The following is a 26,150-nucleotide window of genomic DNA, read 5'->3' on the forward strand; positions in this document are numbered from 1 at the left end:
TCAGTGTTTTCGTAATGAAATACAGAAATAAGGAAGAGAAAATAGTACCTTGCCCAGAGAAAGAGCAGACCCAGATAGAGAGAACATCACCTTTCAATGAAGAGTCTTGAAAATCTGTATAATTGAGATGAGAATTCAAACATTCCCAATCACTTAGAAGAAAGCAGATTGTGAAAAGACAAAAGTAGAACCAAAGCAACCCAGGAACTAAACTCATAATACACTTTTTCCAGAAAACCTCACCAGAGTTCTCTAAGCCTAGAGAGTCAGTGTTCCTGCCATCTTTTGTACGGGAGAGCAACTTTTGGGCTCATAATTCTTGTTTTTCATTGCTGTCATCTTCTAAAATGTCAGAATCGTTCTCATAAATAGAGGTAGACCTCCCAGATCGTTCTTCAAAAATTTCTTCATTCTTGGCAATTATTTTTTGCCTGTAAAGAAAGAGAAGACATATCACTACAAACTCAAAGGGTAGAAGGGCATCGAGGATATATGAGGGGGAGGGAAATACGGTTTTGTGCCTTCACTGGGGGCAGTTGCACACATTACTTGCAGTGGTTTTGAATCTAGTGAGATACGATATTTATATCGTATTCCCAGTTTCCCAAATGAGGAATATTCTGCTGAGGGGAAACAGAGTATGCCATCCCAAAATGTGCCATCTTGCATATTGGTTAGTTTGAATTAAATTTACTTCAGCAACCGCCAATACAGGAAAGATACTCTGACCCTCCTTTGTTCCCCGAAAGTAGGAAAGAAAAATACCTTCCCTGTACCAGAAGGTAAAGAGACATCCTTATCACCAAAAATAGGGAATTTAGGGCTGAGGAGGCTGTATGAACATACCTTCTTACTTCCTCACTAATTTACTACCCTGAACCCAAACTGCTTTGTCTTGTCAATGTCTTGTCAATTCTTCACAAATTTATTGTCTCTTTGTCTAAAAGGTATAAAAGCTGCTCACTTCGGTCACTTCTTTGAGTCTCATATTTTTATGAGCTCCTATACATTCAAAATTAAAAATTTTTTTTTCTCCTGTTAATCTGTCTCATGTCAATTTAACTATTAGACCAGCCAAGCAACCTATAAGGGAAGAAGGGGAAAGCTTTACTGTCCTATACTACCAAATCAATGCAATGAATAACTTCCTTTTACTAAAATATTGACCAAAATTTATCTCAATGATTTAAAATGCATCTTCAGGTAATAAGTAATTTCTGACCTAAAGTTGACTTTCACAGGAACTAAATGCAGCTGTATCTAAGTGTAAACCACCAACACCGAAACCCCTAAACTCTCAGGGGACGTGGTAAAAACTCAGAGCTCCATGGGTTGTCATGACAGTTTCCAAACATTCATTCATTAAACAAATATTTACAAAACATCTACTATGGATTCCAACTCTATGACATTCTGGAAGGGGCAAGACTACAGAGACAGTGGAAAGATCGGTAATTGCCAGGAGTTGGGAGGGGAAGCCAAGAATGAATCGGTGGACGGCTGAGGACTTTAGGGATTTAAAAGAGACAAACCACGAGAGACTGTGGACTCTGAGAGACAAACTAAGGGTTTAGGAGGAGGTGGTGGGGGGTGAGGTGAACCTGGTGGTGGGTATCAAGGAGGGCACGTATTGCAAAGAGTACTGGGTGTGGTGCATAAACAGTGAATTTTGGAACACTGAAAAAAAATTAAATTAAAAAAATAAATGAGTTATAAAGGAAAAAAATGTATTCACAGAACTGAATAAACTCAGAGACCCTCGGCTAAATTTCATGTGCCATTCTGCATTAAAATGAAGATATAGGTAAGAGAGAGGAGTCTAGACACATTCCCCAAACCACTTGTGAACTGTGTGACCTTAGCAGGTGAGTTCTGTGTCCAGGCTCTGAGTCAGTATCTCCCTCCGGGAAGTGGCTGTGCCTTGACCTTATTAGGGAACACCTGGGTTCATCTTCCTCTATTCCTCACCCAAACTCCCTCCCGCTTTCCAAAGAAAACTCAGCCATATCTTTTTGAGCAGCATCTTTCATACCTTAGAAGAATGTTCTCTTCTGTCAGAAGCTGTATGGTATATTTAAACTTTTCTTCAGCTTCGGCAAGCTTGATCTGGAACATTTTTTCCAGATTTCCCACTGTGGCTTTCTGAAGGACATGTAAATTTTATTTACTTATTTATTTTTTTAAAGATTACTTATTTATTTAACTGACAAGGAGAGAGAGAGAGAGAGAGAGGGAGAGAACACAAGCAAGGGGAATGGGAGAGGGAGAAGCAGACTCCCCGCTGAGCAGGGAGCCCGATGCGGGGCTCGATCTCAGGACCCGGGATCATGACCTGAGCTGAAGGCAGAACCTTAACTGACTGAGCCACCCAGGTGCCCTGGACATATAAATTTTAATAGCATCCAAAACAGAGCTATATGATAGAGTTGCCCAGAGACCTGGATGCCTCAGCACGACCCCCAATCTCACTCCAGCCAGGACTCGCCTCTTTCTGAAGTTCCATCTGGGTTTGGTAGAGGGTTGTGTTAAGTGTTTCCAGGATGACAGCTTGTGTATTCAACTCTTCCTCCATGACCTGCGTAAGAAGAAACGGTTTCAGGACAACATGTCTACCCATTTACTCTCTTCTGCAGGGCCCCTGGACGAGAAGGTGAAGCATCAACTTTAGCGACTCCTTCTCTTACACGGTTCAGTCATTTCGTCCCGTTAAATCTATCTCCTCCATGTCCTGCCCATCTATGCTCCCCTCTGCAGTCTCACTACCACTGTCTCAGATCCAGCCCTCACCGGAGCTCGTGTGGGTTGTCATAATAGCTCCCAAACAAGTATTTACTAATGGAAAAGGCAAAATTACAGAGACAGTAGAAAGATGAGTGATTGCCAGGGGTTGGGAGGGGAAGCAAGGGATAAACAGGTGGAGGACAGAGGACATTTAGGCAAAGAAACTACACTGTGTGATACTGCAATCGTACGTGCATGCTGCATTTGATGGCATTTGACAAAACCTACAGAATGGGTCACACAAAGAGAGAACCCTAATGTCAATTATGGACTTTAGTTAAAAGGGATGTATCAATAATGGTTCATCAACTGTAACAGAAGGACCACACTAATGCAAGATGTTAATAATAGAGAAAACTGTATGTTGTATAATAGAGAAAATTGTATGTTGGGGGAGGATAAGAGGAATCTCAGCACTTTCTGCTGAATTTTTCAGTAAACCTCACATTGCTCTAAAAAAATAGTCTTTTAATTAGGAAAAAAACCCTCCTGTTGTAAGCAACAGGAGTATTACGATGAACAAGAAAAATATAATCCCTACTCTGATGGATGTGCAGAGGGGGATGTAAAAGATTAGAGTTAATAAAATAATTACAATAATAAATTTAAAACAAACCAAGGATAAGACAGAAGATGCAGTGTAAGTTCAGGGAAAGGACAAACGTGGAATCTACATTAGGTAGATGCTGAAGAGACTATAAAAATGAACCCGATGGGTCCCTGCTTTCAGGTGTCATCTCCGTTTAACTCCTACATGTCCTCAGAACTCTTCCCGTGATCTAAGCCTCCTCCCAGAATTTATAGACTAGAGAGGTTCCATCACTTACTTCCTCCATCACTTACACATTGTGTAAAGCACTGTACCAGCACATTTAGAATTTTTTTATTCACTTATTCATTCAAAAAATCAGTTGGTATTTACTGGATATCTTGATGTGCCAGGCACTGTTCTAGAAACTAGAGATTAGTGGCAGAGAAAACAGACAAAAATCTCTGCCTTCATTGAGTTGATCAGGTTAGACAGTTATAAATCTGCATAGAAAATAAAACAGGGAAAAGGAAGTGTTGGGTGGGTTGTTAAGCCTATAAATAGAGTGGCCCCTTGAACGTGGCATTTAAGCAAAGACCAGAAAGGTGAGAAAGTTAGTCATGGATATCTGGGAGACAGCTTCCTAGGAAGGGAGAATGTCAAGTGCAAAGACCTCAAGGTAGAGGATCCTGACATGTTAAAGAGATAACAATGGGTCAGTGCCACTGGGGCGGCACTTTGGAGGGCAAGCTATAGGAGCTGAGGTTGGGGGAAAGAACCATGAGCATGCAGCAGGTAGAACAATCCCCAGGGTCAACAGAGGACTGGGAATAGTTATATTCCCACTAGCCAGAGTACACAGAGTATTGGGCAGACTACTCAGAAGGGTATAATCTGTGTGTGGGGGGGGGGGGAGGGGGGAGGACTAATCTTAGACTAAAGACTGCTTTAATTCTGCCTAACAAAGCTTAAAGGTAAGGCTTGAAAATACCAAACTGTTTCTAAGTAACTAAACTGCATTCCAGAACAAAGCACAACCATATTTAAAGGAATACAAAAATATTCAGCACCCAACAAGGTAAACATCCCAATGGTGGGTGTCCAATAAAAAATTACCAGCCATGCAAATAAGGGAGAAAATATGACCACAAATGAGGAGCGAAATCAATTAATGATTTCGAATTAGTAGACATGGTCGATAAAGCAGTTATTATAATACACTAGGTCTTCCTTGTTACAAAACCTATCCCTCTCCCATGCAGGACATTGAGGTCTGTTTAACCAACAATGATGAAGCCTTGCCTAAGCTCTAAGAGGTCATTCCATGATTTTATAATTTCTAGTCTTTTCCCAAACATGTCTATTCCAGATCCAAGTTAAATTCTCTGTGAAAGAAGAACCACAAGGGGCTTCATGGGTTTGAACAGTTTCTCTTCAGGTGTCTCGCACATGGAAGTGCCATAATTTGTCCCAGAAGAACGGAATTCTTTGAAGAAATTGTTGGACGTGAGGTACACTCAGAATTTTAAGGAGAGGCTTGGAGTTAAAGTTCCTGGGGGCAGTATTGTATTTTTTAGAGTTTAAAGGAAGAATTTGGTATTCAGAAGTCACAACTCTTGTGGTTTGAGCCTCACTAGAAATGGAAGGCATTTGACACTGAAGATCACACAGCATATTGCTTATAAATTTCTTCAAATTGCTCTAAAAAGATGCTAAGAGCTTTGTGCTTTGTTTTACAGGTGACTTTGTACTATAGTTCTAAAGTGCTTTTTGACCCGTTGAATCCAGCAAACTCAGCTCTAGGTCTCCCCTACCCTACCCCCCCCCTTTTTTTTTATTTTGGAAAATTATCATAGATTCCGTTTTATTGAGAGTACATAATTTTATTGATGCATTTGTAAGATCCTAATTCTACAGGAAAAATGAAAAAAACTTACCTGTTTGGTCTTTCTCAGCTCCTCTAATTGTAAGGTGTCATTTTCATGTTGTTTCAATAGCTCCTAAAAATAATTTTATTTGGAAAGGGTCAGCCCTGGGGTTTCTAGGACTTCTTTTTTTTTTTTTTTTTTTTTTAAGATTTTATTTACTTGACAGAGAGAGAGGTCACAAATTGGCAGAGAGGCAGCCAGAGAGAGAGAGGGGGGGAAGAAGGCTCCCCGCCGAGCAGAGAACCTGACGTGGGGCTCAATCCCAGGACCCTGAGATCATGACCCGAGCCGAAGACAGAAGCTCAACCCACTGAGCCACCCAGGTGCCCTGGTTTCTAGGACTTCTTTCAGAGAATTAAGAAAGTCAGAATAGGATTCTGGAATATATTCACCAAAGTTTAGATATCGGTATAATGAAGCACACTTTATAGACTAATGACATGACACACTGAAGTTAAATTTTGAAAATCTTACTTCTGTGCACCCTTGATAGGGTTACTATTGTTGAATATTATTAATATTGTTAAATATTTTGTTCTGTCACAAATTGATCTTTATATTCAATACAATCCCAGTCAGACTACTTTCTTGACAAACTGATTCTGAAATTTATATAGAAATGTAAGTGATATAGGAAAGCCAAAATTACCTTGAAAAACAAGAACAAAATTAGATTTTTACTCCCTGATTTCAAGCTACAGTAATTGAGACAATGGATGTCTTGGCCTAGGTATGGACTAATAGTTCAATGGGATGGAATGGAACAACTAGATATTTATGGAGAAAAATGACCTATGACCTCTATCTCACTCCATACATAAAAATTATTCAAAATGGATCACAGAGGGGTACCTGGGTGGCTCAGTCAGCTAAGGATCTGCCTTCAGCTCGGGTCATGATCCCAGGGTCCCGGGATTGAGCTTGTATTGGGCTCCCTGCTCAGTAGGGTGTCTGTTTGTCTCTGTCCCTCTGCCCTTTCCTCCATTCATGTTCTCTCTCTCTCTCAAATAAATAAATAAATAAATAAATAAATAAAAGCTTTAAAAAGAAAACAAAACAAAATAGATCACAGATTCATAAAAACTAAAATTACAAAGCTTTTTTAAAAATAGAAGATCTTTGTATCCTTGGACTAGGCAACAATTTCATAGAAAGGACACAAAAAGCTGTAACTTTCCCACAAAAAGGATGGATTAATAATTTGGTTTTCATCAAAATAAAAAACTTCTGCACATGAAAAGATAACATGAGCAAAATGAAAAGGCAAACCATAGTGTAGGAGAAAATGTTTGTAATGCATATCTGACAAGGAACTTGTATCCACATTATATAAAGTACTCCTACATATCAATAATAAAAAGATAAACAACCCAAGTTTTTTCGATGGCAAAAGACTTGAACCAACATTTCACAAAAGAAGACATATAAATTGTTTGATAAGTATAATTTAAAAAATCACCCAACATAGTCACCAGGGAAACTAAAACTCTAATTGACTATCACTTAATACCCGTTGGAAGGGTCATGGGATGCCAATGTTAGTTGCTGATGATGTGGAGCAACTGGAACTCTCATATGCTTAAGATGTATGAGTAAAATGACACAACTACTATGGCAAATGGCTTGGCAATTTCTTATACCATTAAATCTATAACTACCCTAGAAACTAATAATAACACTGCTAGGTATATACCCAAAGGAAAAGAAAAAATGTGTCTATGGAAATACTTGTACAAAGGTATTTACAAGACCTTTATAAAATAGGGAGGAGAGGGCGCCAGGGTGGCTCAGTGGGTTAAGCCTCTGCTTCCAGCTCAGGTCATGGTCTCAGGGTCCTGGTATGGAGCCCTGCATCAGGTTTTCTGCTCAGCGGGGAGCCTGCTTCCCCTCCCCCCACCTCTCTCTGCCTGTTCTCTCTGCCTACTTGTGATCTCTTCATCTCTGTCAAATAAATAAATAAGATCTTTAAAAAAATAAAATAGGGAGGACAACCAATGGAAACAACCTAAACCTCCAAAAACAGGAAAATGGTAAACACATTGTAGGGTTTTCCTACAAAGGAAAGCTAATGGGCAATAAAAGGTAAGATATTACTGATAGATATAACAAATGGATAAATTTCACAGACACTGTGTTGAGAAAAAAGAAGCTATATACCAAAGAGTATATACTGCACGATTCCATTTATATAAACAGGTAAAACTATGGTGGTAGGAATCAAAATAGTGGTTGTCTTGGGGCAAGTGTTGAGGGAGATAGGGTTTAAGTGAAGAGGAATACAAGAGCGATTTCTGGGTTAATAAAATGCTCTATATCTTTATACAGTTGTTGGTTACATGGATGTGTACATTTGTCAAAACTCACCAAATTATATAGTTAGGATCTCTGTGTTTTGTTAAGTGTAAACTATACTTTCATGAGAGAGAGAGCGAGAGAGAGAGCGCGCGCAGAATTTATAGATTTATCGTTAGCATTGCCGGAGAGAAAATAGGAGAGGAAAGGAGGCATGCAGAGGATCAAATCTCCCCCCACTAGAGGACTTGCTCCTTCTTATTCAGATGTCTGAGTTCTCCAGACCCCAGAAACCCTAGCCACACTGCACAGTATATCCCGTAGCCTCATTACTGTTTTTGCTCTTTTACAGTGCATGCCAGAAATGGGCGTTGACTGGTGAAATTAGTGGCTTTTTAATTAGCATGATGATTGGAAATGGGCTCTTAAAAATGGAATATTCTGGGTAGGTATTATTTTAGAGGCATGGTCCACTCTGCACAAAAAGTATAGGAATCTGACAAAACCTGTTAGCTATACCTCAGACATGGCATCGAAGTCTTGACCCCTAGATGGTCCTCCGTCTGCTCAGGAGGTGCTCTGGCTGTCTGAGGCTGACTCCAGGAGTTGCAGAATCCTATCCCTGTCATGCCTTTGCAAATAGCTCCAATGAATCTTTCACAGACCTAAAAGCTCAGAGAGCTGGTGGTATCATGGCTTGGGGCCTACTTACTAATGCAGGTTTGTTTAGTAAATGTCTGCATGTCCGAGACCTGCTTTCACCATGACCCAATAGCAGTATCAAGGTGGTGGAGGAGTAATGAACAGGAGTGGCTCACCCTCACCCCCTCTGACTTTGAGGTAGTTCCTCTTTACTCAGAGCTGTACACGAATCAGACTTGCTTAGTTTAACTTCCTCCACTGCCCTTTCTCTTCATCTCCAGCCCAGGATGAGGAAGAACATTCATCCTTGATGAATATTCATCATTCAATGGTGATTGCCCACCATCAATGGTGGTAAGACCGTCTAGGTAAGGACAGCAAGACCGCCAGTCTACTTGCATATATTTCCAGGGAAGCTGGGAAAGGAGGAACAAGCCCATAAAGACCAAAAGCTCGCTAATTCCAGAGGCACCCCCGGAACCGGATGTCTCACTGAGGCTGCGCCTTCAACCCCTCATGTGCTTTGGGCCTAAGTTACCTCCTTCTCTCGAATGAAGTTCTCAAAGACAGCACCGTAGGAGTCATTTATTTTCTTCTTTTCTTCTATTGATTCTAACTCAAACTTTTTTGTCATTTTATGTTCTGCAGAGGTGAGAAGAAATTACATGCCTGAGTAAATTTGGGGAAAGCAGATGCAGAGAGAAACTCAAAATGTTTGAAGATAATAGAAATTCCAGACTGGGTCTAACTCAAGGACCTTTCAGCCTGGAGTTTGGCTTCTGACGCTCACCTAAAGATGCTTGGGAGTCAGCTGAACATGGTGCTGGTTTTCAGGGATGTCAGCCATATGGGGTTTACCCCCATGTCTCTGATTTTTCTGTGGGTATATAATTTATTCTAGATCTGTTGCTTATTGTTTTGTTCATTCCCACTGCCAAAGTAACCAGTATGCTTTCTTCAATATCCTTACCTTAAAAGACAGCTAGCTCTTGGCTAATGGGACTTCTCCAGCAATAACTTTTATTCCGTACTTAGCCCTAGGGTAGAGTTAGGCTTAAACTGTTTCTGGCACAAGGGAGCTTGCCAACAGAGGCCCAGGAACAAGCAGGGAGTAGTAGGGGTAGAAAGAAGGGGTAAGGGGCTGCTGCAAATTTCTTCTGCAGCCTCATTGTCCTAGGGATGGATGGGAAGGCAACCTCTAGGCTCACAGGATGGGCCTGGGCTGGGCGACACTGTGTGTAGTTAAAATCTACTTTTTTCAAAACAGAGTGAACATCTTAACTCAGATCTCGACAACATGGAATGAGTATAGCATGGTGAAATCTAGAAGATTCTATAAATCTAGAAGATGATACGGTCATGCTACACCAGGTCCTAGGTAAAGCCTCGAACAGGTGCAGCTCTGCATTCCTTCCCTCAGCCTTAAGGCCAGGGTCTTCATGCTGCCTTCTGGCAGTCAGAGTCCCCACTGGGCTGGCAATGGCCTTGAGGAGTAACCTTCTCAGGGGGTTTCTGAATTTAAATGAGTAATTTGTTGAAATCAAACAAATCTGATACAAATTGGGGTGAGGAAGGATGTGGTACAGGTTTGTAGAAGCCCCACTCCTACCTCAACCAGTCCTCTAGGTTGGGGAGCAGAGTCTCCGTAAATTCCTCTCTCCTTTTTCCATTTATGAAGATGCTTGGTCGGGGTAGAAGTCTTATCTATAAATCACTTTCCATTATCCAAACTCTGCTAGGTGTTGGAAATACTAAGAATAAATATAATATATAAATGTATCAAATGAACATGTTGTACATGCAATGTTATATGTCAATTGTCTCTCAAAGATTGAGATCCTTTCAGGGGAGAAGGGGGGATGTGGGACTCCAGAGACTCTCAGTATGATTGTGTTGTCCCTCCCCCAACAAGTGAGTATTTGAAACTCTAATTCCAGAACATCTTTTCTGGAACTCTGGGGTCACTTGTATCCAGGTAACAAGTCAACACTCCTACAGATGTCCCAGAATGTGCTCCAGCTCGTGATGGCCAAGCTTGGCACAAGTAAGCTTTGGAAGGTACAGCCTTGGACCCACAAGTGGCTGCACTTGACAAAGATTTTATCCTTGTTGTCACTTTCTTGAAAACTCTGTGCACCTTGATTCAGGGGCCCAGCCATGTGGCCGTCACTCTTAGTGGATCTGAGGCTGCCTTTCTCAAGTTGAGACCAAACTTAATGGCAGGTTTCTGGGTACATGCGCCATCCAAAAGAGAGAAGTTTCTGTACTCACTCTGCTGTAGCAGGATCTTTTCCCGCTCCAACTTCTCCTCCCTCTCCCAGTCCTCCTTCTTCTTTGACCACTTGTCCTCCATTTCATCATAAATGCTGTCCTGTGGAGGCACAAAGGCACCATGAAGAAAAGTGTCCTGAGAAAGGCTGCACACCAGCTCCAGGAACAGCATGAGGCCCTCTGCAGCTTCCCTCACCTGGAAGGCTTGCAAGGAGTCCCTCCATGGGTGACTGGTGGCAGCAAATTCTAGCCCAGCCCATCTGGGAGCCTGCAGAACCCTTGAAGTCAAGGGCAAGTTCTGCATGGTGTCTGTCCCACTGGAACTGACTTTTCTTTGAAGACAGGTAGGATTCTCCTGTCGAAGATTCACATGTCAGCTCGCTCTGAGCCATGAGTCACCCATCGGTAGCCCATGAGGAAGCAGGGGAAATGCCTAATGGTTAATTTGAACACTTAGAAAACAGTGGCATGTTTTTCAGAGTGTGTTTATTTTTCCTCAGCAAATCTAACTTCCTTCGTGGTTGAGGTTAAATAAGCCCAACCCAATGCCAGTCCTATTGGTTGGCTCAGACTTCATGGGAGTGGGACCTCAGGAGGAAGAAGGCCTCGAACACCAATGTTGCCAGTAAGGTCTCAGGACCCTGAGCCCCCCTTTTCTCCAGGTTAGTGGTACAAATCACACTGGGACCAGGCATCAGAGCCCATTTGTAATTATTCGTGACCATTTTGATAAGGCCTCATCATTTTCAAGACTTGTGGGCAGCTCAGTTTCCATAGAAGTCAAGCTCTCTGGCGAGGTCCAGACTGAAGCAAACACAAGGCCTAGGAAATTGGGGTATCAACCCGATGCTTTCTTAGGCCTTCCTCTATGATGTCTTTCCTGACTGTACCAAGATACATCATGAAAAACAAGTTTACCTAGAAGCTCAAAAGTGAAACTGAATGGTAAATAGAATTTCAGAGGTGGTGCTGGTGCTTACCTTGGTTCTTTCCTTATATAGAGTGGTTAACTGTCCTTGTTTGTTTGAGACAAAGCTGTGTCCCAGTTCTCTGAACTTTCAATGCTACAATCTGGAAAGTCCCGGGGAAACCGTGACCAGTTGGTCATGATAAAATGGGGGTTTGCTGCCTCAGCCGTCCTGTCTGCTCCTCACCTCGCCACTCTCTCATCTTCCTAGGAAGAAATCATGGCCTGTTTCCCCATGTCTCCATCAGATTAGCCGATTTAAATGAAAGAGTTATATTCTGAGATGGCTAGAGCACTCCATCTTCTGCTTGTGGTGGGGGGGTGCAGTGATAGAGTCTTTTTGGATGGCAATTTGGCCAAATGTATCAGAGGCCTTCAAAAATGTTTATCCCCTTTGACCCAGCACTCAACTAAAATCAAAGCTATTACCAAGCACGAACACGAAGAGCGGTTGTCTTGGGATGGTGATAATTCTTTCTTTTTTGTTGTTGTAGTTAGTTTTTGTATTTCCATTTTCTAATAAACAATGAGTAGGTATGACTTTTGTAATTACAAACATATTTTTCAGTGGGCTTCCTTAGGGTCTAAGAGACTGACTTGTCACCTGTGGAAACCACCACAGTCCACAGTTCACTCCTCTCCCTGGGTGTACTCAGTGTCACCAAAGTCCGAGGATGCTGGGAATCTCAGGACATGATTTTCTGGGCAAGAGTTCTAGACTTAGCCTGCTGTCATCAGCCAGGAATGAGCCTTGCATCTGTTCCTTCATAATCCACCAAGGAGCTCTGAATCTCACCTGATACATATGAAACATATTCTTCAAATACTTATATTCCTTTCCCATCTCATCTGGACAAAAGGAAAACAACAGGGTCATCGTCATTCCTCTGAAACACATGTTTTCAAATTCAAGTACGAGCTCTCTTGTACACCGTCTCCACCTCAAACTCATCCTCTACGTGTTAAAACCATCTTGTAACTAGGAATCACTCTGGTAGCTTATTAGAAATCCAGGTGCCTGACCCATCCACCCTCACGCCCCAACTCTGGCCAAACCTACTGAATTGAGGTCCCAGGGGAAAGGCCACCTGTCGATAATATGCTTCTCAGGTGGTACTGATTCAAACCAATCGTGAGAACGAATCCCCGGGGTAAACCAACATCTTGGGGGGGAAAGAGGAGCAAAACCTTGTAGTATGCATCTGCTTCTCCCTTTTTAAAATAATGTTTCCTAGTGCTTTCGAAAATGATAAATGTTCTCTTTAGAAAACTGGAAAGCCAGCGAGCTATAAATATCCTCTTTTAAAAATGTAAGGCAAAGGAAAGAGAGATTCTAGAATTTCTCCTTCTCCCTGTGGAGATTAGTCTACAGCCTCAGAATTCTGAAGGATATATATTTTGCCCTTCCTAAGGGCAGCAGAAATCATGGGATAAATGGCCAACATGACCCTTACGTATTGTAAGGCCGTACAAATCATAGTGGGTCTGTTAAAATATAATGAAACACCATCATTTTACAGGTGAGGTCACTTGCTGAATTATAATAGTATATTTATAGAATTAAAAAATGTATTTTAGGGGCACCTGGGTGGCTCAGTGGGTTAAGCCGCTGCCTTCGGCTCAGGTCATGATCTCAGGGTCCTGGGATCGAGCCCCACATCGGGCGCTCTGCTCCACAGGGAGCCTGCTTCCTCCTCTCTCTCTGCCTGCCTCTCTGCCTACTTGTGATCTCTCTCTCTGTCAAATAAATAAATAAAATCTTTAAAAATATATATATATACATATATTAAAAAGCACTTTCACATTCTTATCTCTCTGATGAAGGCAAGTACTATTGTCCTCAATTCCTAGATGGGATAAATGAGATTAAGGAACTTGCTCAGATCCTGACACTTGGTCACAAGCCAGTCTATCTCCTGGGTGGGAGAAGGACACTGGTGACTTGGTTTCCCTCTTTCCAGTTTCATTCTCAGTCACTTGCCCTCGCTGAGCTTTAGGAGGATGTCTGGAAAGCCAAGCCACAGCCCATCCATGGTCCTGCTCACCCTCTTGCCCTTCACCAGGGTCATTGTCCCCAGTCCAGACAGTACCTAGTTTTTCCTGGGCAGCCAGCTTCTCTGCCTTCAACGATGCTTTGTAGTTGTTCTCCAACTGACTGAGCTCTGCTTCATGAGCTTCCTTGAGTTTCCTGTGTGACCCGGGGAAAGGGCTACAGTCATTAACCAGTGAAAAGAAGTCCAGAGCTGAGCTCTTACACTCGGGGGATCCTATCTTCTCTCCCTCACACAGGAAGCTGTGGGCAGCCTGCAGGGCCCTCACTTCCTGAAGCGTTTCTCCTGGCATCCACCCAGAAGAAGGTGAGGCAGCCAGTTTTTACTGAACATTATTTTGAACGGAGCCAGTGGGGGCCGGCCATGACTCCCTGCTAACAGCTCAGTCTTTGTTTACGGCTGTCTTGGCAAACTGTGGACTGCATTAGCATCCAGGATGATCTTAGAGCCCAAGGTCTCTCTCTCTCTTTTAAAAAAAGATTTATTTATTTAATTTGGGGGGAGAGGGAGTGGGAGAGGGAGAGAGAGAATTCCAAGCAGACTCTCCACTGAGCACAGAGCTCAGGGCAGGGCTTGATTCCACCACCCCAAGAGCATGACCCAAGCTGAGAGCAAGAGTCAGGTTGCTTAACTGACTGAGCCACCCAGGTGCCCTGAGCCCAAGGACTCTTTAACCTCCATTCCAGAGGCAGAAACTGGCAGTGGTCAAGGTGAATGTTAAAGTGAAAGGCTATATGAGCTGTCAAGCCAAGAGAAGACATGGACGAACATTAAGTGACCAAAGTGACCAAAGCCAATGCATGAAGCCTACATGCTGTACAATTCCAGCTGGATGACATTCTGGGAAAAGCACAGCTAGGGAGACAGTGAAAAGATCAGCGGTAGCCAGGGGCTGGTAGGGAGGGAGCGATGAATGGGCAGAGCTCAGAGGATCTTTAGAGGTAGTGAAACTACTCTAATGATCCAATAATGGTGGACACTGTCAATATATATTTGTCAAAACCTATAGAATACACAACACCAAGAGTGAACTCTAACATCAGCTACAGACTCCGGCTGATCATCGCGTGTCCATGTAGATTCATCCGTTGTAACAAACACACCCCAGGGGTGTGGGGAGATTACTCAGGTTGTGGGGCTGTGGGCTTAGGCTGTCCATGGGAATTCGTTGTACTTTAGGTTCTATTTTACTATGAACCTAAAACTGCTCTAAAAAATAATGAAATGTATTCTAAAACAAATAAGTTACTTATTATTTTTTGAAAGTCAGCCTATGACTCAACCATGTGTTGGGGCGCTTTGCAGGTTTCCTCACCCACACAGACGATCCGCCTCCTTTTACTCTCCCTTTACTTGTCTTTGAGGCTCTATCTCCTCTCCCTCCCATACCTTCTTCCTGTTCTGCCCACATCCTGGGAGTAGCCAAGAACAGTAGAGATGACAGGACCAAAAAAAAAAAAAAAAAAGAAAGAAAGAAAAAAAAAGAGAGAGAGAGAAAGAGAAAGGGGGAGGAATCAAGAGAGGCAGGGGAAACAGGCGGCGGCGCCTAGGCTGAAAACAGCCATTGTTGGCCACAGAAGTCTCAAGGAGAACAAAAAATGACACTCCCCAGCAAGCAACAGAAAGGGAGATGATTGAAAGGAAGTCATGGGATGAGAAAGTACGACACCAGGAACAACCTTCTCTGTGCTACCTTATGGTGGCTTCAAATCAAACCATTCTGCCCCTTTTCCCCCAAGCTCCGCCTGTCTGAAATCCCAGTGAGCTGACATTCTGCAGGGAAGCAGGGGCCTTACAGCCCTCAGCCCAGAGGGCTCGTGCCAGACAGCATACCTGTTCTTGTTTTCGAAGTTCTCCTGCATCTCCGCGCAGCGGAGAGCCATTTCATCCGAGAGCTGCGAACAAGGCCAGCATTAACGATGCAGGATGGAGGACCCCACTCCCATGCGATCTGCAATTTCTGAGAAGCCTTCCCATTCATGGGATAGGCTGTACCCCTCTGCCTTCCCTGTTTGTTTCGGGCCGTCATAGACAGCACGGCGCTACTGAAGGGCCGGCCTGCTGGGCAGTCAGCCTTCATAAGTGGGTTTCAATGACCACCGGCAAGTAGGGAGTGGGGGAGGCTGCTTTCAAGCATTGCTCAGGTTTCTCCCTCCAGCCCAGGCCAGCAGGCACCCCTGCTGGATGGGGGGAAGACAAGACTGGTATAACGGATGGTGAAATCTAAAGGAAGGGTCACCAAAGTCCCAGGAAACACGGAGAGCGCAAGCTGATGTCAGCAGATTCTGAAGGGGGTTTAGCAATTTGAACAGCAGCAGGAAGTGGGAACTGGAGGCTTCTGGGCCAATTTGGGACCACGGTGGAGGCATTAATGGCACTGTTGGCACGAGGAAGAGCCTTAGCATGCCCTGATGTTGAACTAGCCACAGCAAGCCCGAGGGGAAATGGCCAGCACCCTCTGGTGCGGTTCTAGTGGCAACGAACACACTGGAGGCACCCGAAGAGGTCCTGGAGATTGAGTTAGCTCCCACGAGTGCAGTGCTTGGCGTCTGGCCTGGACCGTGGCAGCTGATCTGAAAAAGCGGGTCTTGCCCTCATCCAGAGGGATGTCAGCTACTCACTCACCAGTTTCTGGGCAGACTGATGGTCTCTGTTCATTTGCTCAATGATCACGGTCAGCTCTGAGATCTGCTCTTCTAGGTCGGTAATGATATCAGCCCTATAGGACAAATCGTCCTTCCATTACCCACAGAGTTTCCATTCCATGCCAGTCAGGCACCTCCCTGTCTGCGACTGTCTCCGCCCTGGTGAGAGCCAGGCCAGGTTGTGCACTGGCTGCGTCATCATCGCCGGGGCAGAGGAGGAAGGGTAGTCCGGGAGACGACATTGGGCAACATGGTGGTTGAACCTCAGACCAGCTCTTTTGGGTAAGCTAGCCCGAAGCGGGGAGCATGGGGGCGAAGTAGCGGGGAGGAGGGGGTTGGTTACCTGTTGACTAGAAAGGAGAATGTCAGAAATCTGTGAGGGTTTGACGTTGATTCAGTAATGACAGTTGAAATGGAGGAGGAAGAACTCAGAGGATGGGGAAATGGGAAGGTGGGGGATGGGACCGATGCTGACCGAGTCACAGACAAGGAATGGTTGGGACATGGGACAAAGAGGTGATTTCAGAGCACGGCTTTCGTGATAGAGAACTATATTCTGTGTTTCTGAGTCTGAAGCCTCCATGATGTCGGGAAGTTCTTTATCTCTGTCGGGTTGAACTGGATTAGACAGTGCGCAGAGCTGTGCGCAGGGCGGCAGAGAGAGAGGATGTGGGAGGAGACAGGCAGGGAGAGACATGAATGAGATCTAGGAGGTCGAATGGATGTGGGAGCTGATTTTACACAGCACTGGAGGACAGGGTGGGAAGGGTCTGAATGGCAGAACGGACGGCACCACGCTCAACGGGGGGTACCCAGCCGGAGTCTTCCACACGGTGCCTCACACAGGCGTGAACTGAGTGAGATCTTCGGGCACAATAAGAAAGAGATGCATCTCTGACTTGACTCTTACTTTTTCCCTTTCCAAATTCAGACTATTTTATGAATATGTCATCTGCTTGTCTCTCTAGGAACAATTGCTTTCCTTTGCGACAAATTATCCTACAGCCAGTCATTTTTCAGATCAGTTTCCTGATTTGAGCTTCATCCTGTCTTGAGTGGGATCGGGCAGAGAGGTGGGGCGTGGAGAGGAGCTCGCAGGGATGAGGAGGGAAGTGACCTTGCACTACCTTCAGAACAGGGACTGGGTACACGGGGTGTGGAAGTTAGGGGCTTCTCCCTGAGGCCAGGCCAAGCCCAGCAGGGATAGCCCTGAGAAACTGGATATATATTGGTCCAAGGATATTACCTGGAAAAATTTTAAGATTTTAATTTATTTATTCGACAGACAGAGATCACAAGTAGGCAGAGAGACAGGCAGGGAGGGAAGGGGAGGCAGGCTCCCCGCCGAGCAGAGAGCCTGGCTCGGGGCTTGATCCCAGGACCCCGGGATCACAACCTGAGCCAAAGGCAGAGGCCTCGACCCACTGAGCCACCCAGGCGCCCCTACCTGGAAATTTTGATTTTGTCCATGATCTCTGACTTCAACTGCTTTTTCTTCTCAAACATTTCATCTCCCAAGGTGACAGAAATCTGCTCACTATTTCGAATGAGGCGATAGCCAGGTGACACAGTTATCACTTCCTGGGCATCAAGGTGGAAGGTGAGATAACGTTGTAGACTTGGAGCGCTGAGATGCCTCCAGAGCTTCCACTAGAGTGCTACTCACGTCTCAAGCTAGAGACATGAGGTGGGATTCCCGAGCCCACGTCCCTCCTGCGCCTTTCCCCAGAGACCACTCCCCCTCATGCCTCCAGCCCGGATGTCTCTTCTGAGATCCAGTTGCAAGACTCAAGTGGTTTGTGGATGTCCCCAGAGATCCCTCAAGCTCAACATGGGCACAGCCCTCCTGAGGACGCCCCACTCGGCACTGCCCCAAGCCCTGTGTCTCATCTGTGTTCTCCACACGGCTGGAGGCCAGGAGGCTGTCAGGTCCCCTGGAGGTTGCTCACCTTTGGGAACTAGACAGGGCTGTGTTCAAATCCTGGCTCTGCCCCCAACCATAGTTATCTGTGTGCCTCAGTTTCCTCATCAGAAAAGGATGAGGAAAGGATAACTCTTCCTCAAAGGACTTTTGTGAGGAATGCCAAGGGAACACGAGAAAATGTCTAGCACAGTCATGAAAACAAACAAACAAGCCTATTTTCGTCCGTTCTTCTTCTGTTCTCCACTAGATCAAAGTCAGGAATCTGGCAGGGTTCCCAGCCGGCAGGGACCAGGATAAGACCGTAGCCTCTCGAGTTGTGCAGGACAGCCCTAGCCACCCCCGGCCCTGTCATTGTTCTCTCTTAACTGTATCCCAACTTCCTTTTCTCCTGTCTGCACTCCTGCCCCTGGCAGAGCCCGGGGCCACCTTCATCCTTCTCTTTGGCTTTGGCCATACCTTCCCAGCTGGCCTCTCTGCCTTTATTCTAGCTCCCCTAACATTCATCAGCCTCTCCATCTGGAGGGCAATTACACTTTTATTTTTTTTTTGCTCACTATTAAGGAACTGCATGATTTTTGTTTAAGGGGAGAAAAAAGAAAATAGATAAGACCAGAAAGTACTTGTAAAAAGCATTAATAATATCCCATCAGCTAATGTTTGTTTCTAGAAGGTAAATCTTACCTGGTGCTGGGCCTATGTCAGACCTGCAAAGGCTCCCAGACACCGGAAGGATGAGGCCCAAACTCCTGGGCAGTCACAGAGATCCTTCAGGGTTTAGTCCCCATCTCTTTCTCCTGCAAGGTCCTGGTCCTGCCCCCCTCGGGTGCCCTGGTGCACCTCCCCCGCATCTGTGGGCTCCCAAGTGTGGCAGCAGGATTCTGACATGTGGGCATGAGCTGGACCCCCAGCCTGCACCGGTTGTCTGTCTGGGTTCCTCGGAACACTCTCCTGCACTACACAAGGCAGTAGAGAGTGGTAATTAGACTTTCTCTCTCGGGTCTGGCGGAGATGAGTTCCAGTCCTTTTCTGCCGCTTACCAGCTACATTATGTGCAATAATGACAGCCCCTCCTCAGAGGATCGTTGCAAAGATTGATGAGGTAGGTACGCGTAAAAGGCCTATGCCTGCACCCAGCAGTCACTCCATAAATGTTAGTCCCACTGCCCTCCGGGTGTTTTTACTCACAGTAGGTAATGCAGTGCTCTCCTCTTGCTTTCCTAAACGGACTGTCACTCTGCAAGAGAAAGGCATGCTCAAAAAGCATCCAGCGAACAAGGAAAAGTTCAAAGCTTAGAAGCTACACCCTGACCCCACCCATCTGTAAAAAGTGACATCGCCAGAATGATCTCTGAGGCCCCTTTCCGCTCTCAAAATGTTCCACTCGGGGGACTAGACAATGTTCAACAGTCCAGGGATCGGTACACACACTGTGATCAAAACGCAGGTAGTAAAAAATGGGGAATTGACTAGTCATGCCTCTTAGAACCACTCCTAGGATAGGAGCCAGGAGACTCGGCTGAGACTCGGAAGGGCTCCCATGGCGAGTAATCTCAAAGGCAAACGTGAGGGATATTTACATTATCTGCCCAAGGGCCTTTCTTATTTGCCCCAGGGATGAATGCTATGGGACCTGAAACAGTCAGGGAAGAGAATTCAGCATGAGCAAATGGCTACTATTCTGAGATCCGATGTCAATCCTTGTCATAAGTAGCTATTGTATTCCGGTGCAGGAACACGAACGTAACAGACGCCCCCCTATCAAGCTGTAAGGGAGCTCACCTGTATGGCTGAAAGGCTGGAACAAGGGTAACGAGCTTCTGATGTGCTCACAAGAATAGTGAGGCTTCGGTATAAGAAGCCAGGGCCTCTCTCCTCTGCCTCAACACACACACACACACACACACGCACACACGCGCGCGCACACACACACACACACACACCCCTTCAGGCAACTGCTGTGAAGAGAGACAACTGAAGCCTGCTCTACGAGTTCCGTTTTTCCCCCCACGATCAACACAAACACCGTATCTTTAAGGGCTGTGGAGTGGTGACCATGATGAGACTGTTCCCAAGTTTGCTGGGTGTGGGGATGGGGTTGGGAGGATTTTTCCTGGTGGAGGCACTTCCGCAGGGTTTAATCAAGTCTGGTTTGGACCCCACATCTCCCACCCTGGAAAGGGGCCTCCAGAGAGGCACCGATGACTCTCTTGAGAAAAACAGCCCAAGGATTTGTCTACTCTAGATATGACCACCAAACTTTTATTTTAGCTGGCAAAAACATTGCCTTGTAATGTTTTTGTAACTCCTTGTAAAAAATGGGCAGGAGTGCACAATATACATGAATAATTTAACAGGGCTCACAGGCAATTTAAAAGATTTAAAACCACTGGGGCAACTGGGTGGCTCAGTTGGTTAAGTGTCTGATTCTTGGTTTCAGCTCAGGGTTGTGAGATCAAGCCCCGAGTTGGGCTCTACACTCAGTGGGGAGTCTGCTTGGGATTCTCTCTCTCTCTCTGTCTGCCTCTCCTACCAACCCCACATACTCTCTCTCTCTAAAATAAATAAATTTTGGGGACACCTGGGTGACTCAGTGGGTTAAGCGTCAGGCTTCAGCTCAGTTCATGATCTCAGGGTCCTGAGCCCCTGTCAGGCTCCCTGCTCAGGGAGGAGCCTGCTTCTCCCTCTGCCCCTCACCCGTGCTTGTGAGCTCCTGCTCTTTCAAATAAATAAGTAAATAAATAAATAAATAAATAAAATAATTTTAAAAATATTTAAAACCACTTAAAATCAGCTCAATTCCTCTATCAACCATATGCTCCCATCCATAAACCAGAACCCTTTACAAAGCTATTTTGTTTGCTTACTCTGAATTTAGGAAAGCCTTTGGGGTGATGGTGGGGTGGGAAATCATTGAGTAGCCTGGGTCTCTTTAAAAAACTGACCATGGGGGCGCCTGGGTGGCTCGGTGGGTTGGGGCCTCTGCCTTCAGCTCAGGTCATGATCTCAGGGTCCTGGGATCGAGCCCCGCATCGGGCTCTCTGCTCTGCAGGGAGCCTGCTTCCTCCTCTCTCTCTGCCTGCCTCTCTGCCTAGCTGTGATTTCTCTCTGTCAAAAAAAAAAAAAGCTGTCCATGGATTGAGTTTATGTCTTTTTTTTGTTGTTGTTCTTGGGAGATCTCCTTGAGCACAGAGACTTTCCACAGCACTGCACTCAATTCAGAGCTGCTCCAAGGGTCAGAGTATGGCTTATGGGCACTTATTTTGTTGGGATTGTGTTTCGTAGTTCTGAAAAGTAAAAAGAGTGGTCGATCCAGAATGCCTCTCCTTGACTCTTGTTTTTCCTTGTCAACATACTCAGATGGCTCCGATTACACTAACCAAATTCTGAAATTATATTGATGCCAAAGAGCCTCACATTTTCTCATATGATGAATTCAATGAGTGGCTAATGTATGCAAACCACAGTGCTCCTTTCCAAAGGAAATGGAATGAGATGTGATACTTTATATTTAAGAAGAGAAAAAAAGGGGGGGGGGCACATAAATACTGAAAATAGAAGGAGAAAAAGTTAAGTGCTATCAAGAATTACAGATAAAGCCATTTGCCAACGGTGTCTCCCAGTAGTCCAGAGCACTCAGCCTACTGCCATTTTTCAAGGCTCCTGATATATTAAAAAGAAAAAAAAAGAATTGCTGAAGCAAGGATGATGATAATTATGTTGTAGTTCATAGGTGAGAATTAAAACTTTTGAAATGCAAAAAGTACATTGTATGTTTGCAAGGAAATCATAGAATTAGCCAAAAAGATGTAATTGACAGAGATGTGTGTCTGAGGCTGGGGGTCCACGTTAAATGGGTGAACAGATTCTTCATGTCCCCGTTCGTAGGCCATGTCAGTGTCTACCTGAGCCCCTTCCTGTGAGCCCTCCTGCTCCCCGCCACTCCATTGCCCAGCCTCCCTCAGTGCTGACTCAGTAGGACTTGGAGACTGGCTGGTGCGGAGCCCCCGTGAGTAGGGTCTCACTGGAAAGTTATAATACAGTGAACAGGTCTTTGAATTTTAAAGGTCCCCACGAATTGTCCCTCACCATATTGCAAAGCAGGACTAAGACAGTGTTAGCTGGGGCTAATTGGTGGGCAGAGTGGAGCTGTGGGCGTGACTTAGGTGGCTCCCAACAAGAGGAACGGGGAGACGGAGGCCTTGAGCTTGCCTATGAATTGGGGTCAGATAAACCCACAGGGGTCATCATGCCAGGAGTCCTAGCACACAGAAGGCAGGAACTAGGAACCAGCTCAGCTACACGACCATTCAGTTGATCCCTCGCTATGAATGGATCCCACTCCAATCACCTCCACCATTGAAGCAATCCTCTTCACGGTCACCAATGACCTTCAGGCCATTCAACCCAACAGTATTTCTTAGCCTTCACCTCAATTACTTATCAGCAGTATTTGGCACAGATAATTAGACCCTCCTTCTTGGAACATGTTTGTCATTTTGCTTCTAGGACACCAGGTAGATGATCCTTCATCTACCTCACTGGCCACTCCTTGTCAGTCTTCTTTTGGGGTCTTTCCAACCTCTCAACCCTGGAGTGCTCCTAGTTTCTGCTCTCCCACCTTTTCTGACTTCCTGGCTCCACTCCTTGCCTTGGAGATCTCACTGAGGCCAGGGCTGTAGGTCTCCCGTGTATGCCGATGACTGTCAACTGTGTGTCTGCAGCCCAGACCTCTCTCCCAGACCCACATGTTCAGCTGCTTACTTGACATTGCCACTTGGATAGTATGAGGCATCTAGAACTTTCTACGCTCAAACCCCTATAAACATGCACCTCCTGCAGTCTTCCCCAATTGCAGAAAATGGTAATTCCATCCTTCCTGTTGCTCAGTTCCAAATTTTGAAGTCATCATTGACTCTTCCTTTTGCTTTTCTTTCATACTTAACACCCATCCCATTAGCAGGTTACCAGTTTCTATCTTCAGAATTTATCTCATGCAGCCACTTCTCCCCACCTGTGTTGTTTCCACCAGGTCCAAGCACCATCTTCTCTTGTTTGTGTCCCTACAGTTACATCTTATCTGGCCTCCCTGATTCTACCCTTGGTCACAGTAGTCCATTTTCAACACAGTAGCCAGAACAGTCCTTTGAAAATGCAAGTTGGATCAGGTCACTCTTCTCAGAATCCTCTGATGCCTTTCCGTCTATAATGGGCTGAATTGGGTCCTCTGAAATGTCATATGTGGCAGTCCTAATCCCTAGTACCTCCTAGGGCCTTTAAAGGGGGATTAAGTTAAATGAGGCCACTAGAGTGGGCACGAATCCAACCTTACTGGTGTCCTTGTAAGAGAGTCAGGACACACACAGAGACACAAGGGATGGGCACCCACGAAGAAAAGACCATATGAAGAGGCAGCAAGTAGGTGGTTATTTACAAGCCAAGGAGAGTCTGGAGAGGAAACCAACCCTGTGGGCACTTGGTCTTTGACTTCCAGCCTCTAGAACTGTGAGAAAATAAACTTCTGTTGTGTAAAAGCCACACAGTCTGTGGTTGTTTTGTCGTTGTTTGTTTGTTTGTTTTGCTATGGCAGCAGCTAATACACTGTCCAAAAGCCAAAGTCCTTACACTGTCAAGCAAACTTTACTGTACGAGTTTCTTTCTTTCTTTTTTTTTTTTTTTTAAGATTTTATTTATTTTTCTGACAGAGATCACAAGTAGGCAGAGAGGCAGGCAGAGAGCCCGATACGGGGCTCCATCCCAGGACCCTGGGATCATGACCTGAGCTGAACGCAGAGGTTTAACATACGGAGCCACCCAGGCACCCCAAACTGTACGAGTTTCTTATTGCTGCTCCAAAAATTACTACAAGCTCAATGGCTTAAAACAAAACCAATTCATTACCTCACAGTTCTAGGTGTCAGAGTCTGAAATGGGTCTCAATGGACTAAAAAAAATTCCAGGTGTTGACAAGGTTATATTCCTCCCGGAGACTCCACAGGAAAATTTGTTTCCTTGCCTTTCCCAGCTTCTAGAAGCTTCCCATGTTCCTAGTGGCCTTTTTCCTCCATCAGAGCCAACGATTGCCTCACATCTCTTTCATGCAGAAGGAACTCGGTGATGACTTTGGGCCCACCCGGATAAAGGGGAATGATCTGTCCATCACAGAGTCAGCTGATTAGCAAACATCATTCCATCTGCAACCTTAATTTCTCCTTGATGAGTAACAGAGCATAATCACAGTTTCCAGGGTTTAAGATGTGGGCATCTTTGGGGGGTCATTATTCCGCCAATGACATTCATCATCTCTGCTACTTCTCTCCCCTCATCTCCCACCACTGTCTCCTTACACCCTCCACTCCTGCCTCACAGGCCCCTTTGCTTTCCTGGAAAAGACCAAATGGGCCAAATGGGTCTCCACTCAGGGCCTTCGTACTTGCTGTTCCCTCTGCCGGCAGTGCTAGTCCCAGTCCTGCTGTCCCTTTTATACAAGGATTGCCCTGAACTCCCTATATAAAATCACAACCCCACCCGCACCATCCCCTCCTCCCTTTCCTGTGTTATTTTTTACGCTGCACTGGGACGCACTGGCTGTATTAACTTGTTTCTATCGACTCTCCCCGTTAGAATGTAAGCTCCAGGAGCAGAGACTCTGCTGTGTTCCTTGCTGTTTCCTTGCGCCTGAAACAATGCCCAGCAAATAATAGGGGCTCAACAAATATTTTCCAAAGAAATAAATGTATTGAATAAAAAGATTCACGCAAAGGCCTAAAACTAAGTCATACTTCTAAGTTTATAAATGATGGATAACAGTTTGATTTTTGAGTGAAAACAGATCTACAAGCAACAGAAAAACTTAGACAGAAAAATAATCAGTAAAAGGATGAGTCACCTCCGTAAACACCAGGGAGGCTCCCCAGGCTCTTTGCCTATGACAAGCATTGTATATTGTTCATTGTAGGGCAGGAAATAGCGGCTCTCAGGGGCCACCCTAACAGAGAGCTCATTTGCTGTGACTTTGAAAGCTGTGGGTGCAGAGGGCCACACAATTTGCATGTAGATCAGAGGTTTGGGGGAAATCCTAGTGGATTCTAGCAATTCCTGCCCCCAGGGACACAAAAATACTCACTTCGGGGCAACAAAAGGTTTTGTTGTTGGTTGAACATGACTTTGATTGTTTGCAGCTGGAGGAAGAGGAGTTAGCCTGTAAGGGAAAGATAAATGACGGAAGAGAGCAAATTAGAAATTCAGAAACCTGTTTCAGCACTCTCAGAGGTCGATGGCTGCCAGGACCACTCAAAATCAGAATATGCGCTCCAACTGCTGAAATCTTTAAAGACAGGAAGGTCTTGAGGAATCTCTAGCAGAAGGAGGTTTAGTTGAAGTTCACTTCCCAGGGGACCCTGGGTCGGCAGCACAGCTTGTCCCCCATGGGGACTATGGGGCCGTTTGGTTAGAAGCTGCCTTAAAAAAAAAAAGAAGCCGCCTTTCCCTGCTGCACTCACTCTGAGATTTCCTCGTTTAAAATGACCTGTGACCCTGTGACCCTGAGCCTAAAAACAACCTGAGGGTTTTGAAGGGGGGGGGAGGTTGGGGAACCAGGTGGTGGGTAATAGGGAGGGCACGTATTGCATGGAGCACTGGGTGTGGTGCAAAAACAATGAATACTGTTACGCTGAAAAGAAATTTTTTTAAAAAGTGAAAAAAAAGATAATACGGAAGAATTAAAAACATTCTCCTTTGACTCAAAAAAGTAAAATAAAATAAAATAAATAAATAAATAAAAATAAAATGACCCTGAGCCTAAGTGGGACCGGCAGGAGCCACGTGCTGCCAGCAGGTGGGCTGGGAGAGCTGTGTGAATGAGGCTTTCTGGCCTTCTTGGGATTTTGTTGCCTAGTTGACTGGACATACTGAAAGAGAAAGAAGCTTGCAAATGGAAACCTAGTCCCTGGGTTCGATTTCATCCTTATAATCCTTACTTGGGTTTCCCTATGGAGGTCTTGGTTGGTGCCCGAGGGGTCTTGATTAGCTTCCGTGGTCCCAGGTTCCAGGGGTCCCAGCAGGTGCAGTAGATGAGGGGGTTGGGGTACATGGCAGGAGGTCAGAGGCAGTCTTGGCCGCTA

At 45.2% G+C, this 26,150-nt stretch overlaps 1 protein-coding gene across 1 annotated transcript; it reads right to left on the reverse strand.

Annotated features, from left to right (window-relative positions):
• On the reverse strand, window positions 1-26,150 carry FLACC1 (flagellum associated containing coiled-coil domains 1). The gene is made up of 14 exons (XM_046018261.1): window positions 26,007-26,150; window positions 25,154-25,228; window positions 19,216-19,264; window positions 17,554-17,687; window positions 16,087-16,180; window positions 15,295-15,356; window positions 13,501-13,598; window positions 12,207-12,259; window positions 10,444-10,543; window positions 8,711-8,814; window positions 5,248-5,310; window positions 2,486-2,575; window positions 2,033-2,142; window positions 1-431 (listed from the first exon to the last, which is right to left on the reverse strand). Exons 1-14 carry the CDS (start codon window positions 26,117-26,119, stop codon window positions 311-313), a joined length of 1,266 nt encoding a protein of 421 aa, XP_045874217.1. The 5' UTR covers window positions 26,120-26,150; the 3' UTR covers window positions 1-310.

Source organism: Meles meles, chromosome 9 (genome assembly GCF_922984935.1).
Source record: "Meles meles chromosome 9, mMelMel3.1 paternal haplotype, whole genome shotgun sequence".
Lineage (NCBI taxonomy): Eukaryota > Metazoa > Chordata > Mammalia > Carnivora > Mustelidae > Meles > Meles meles.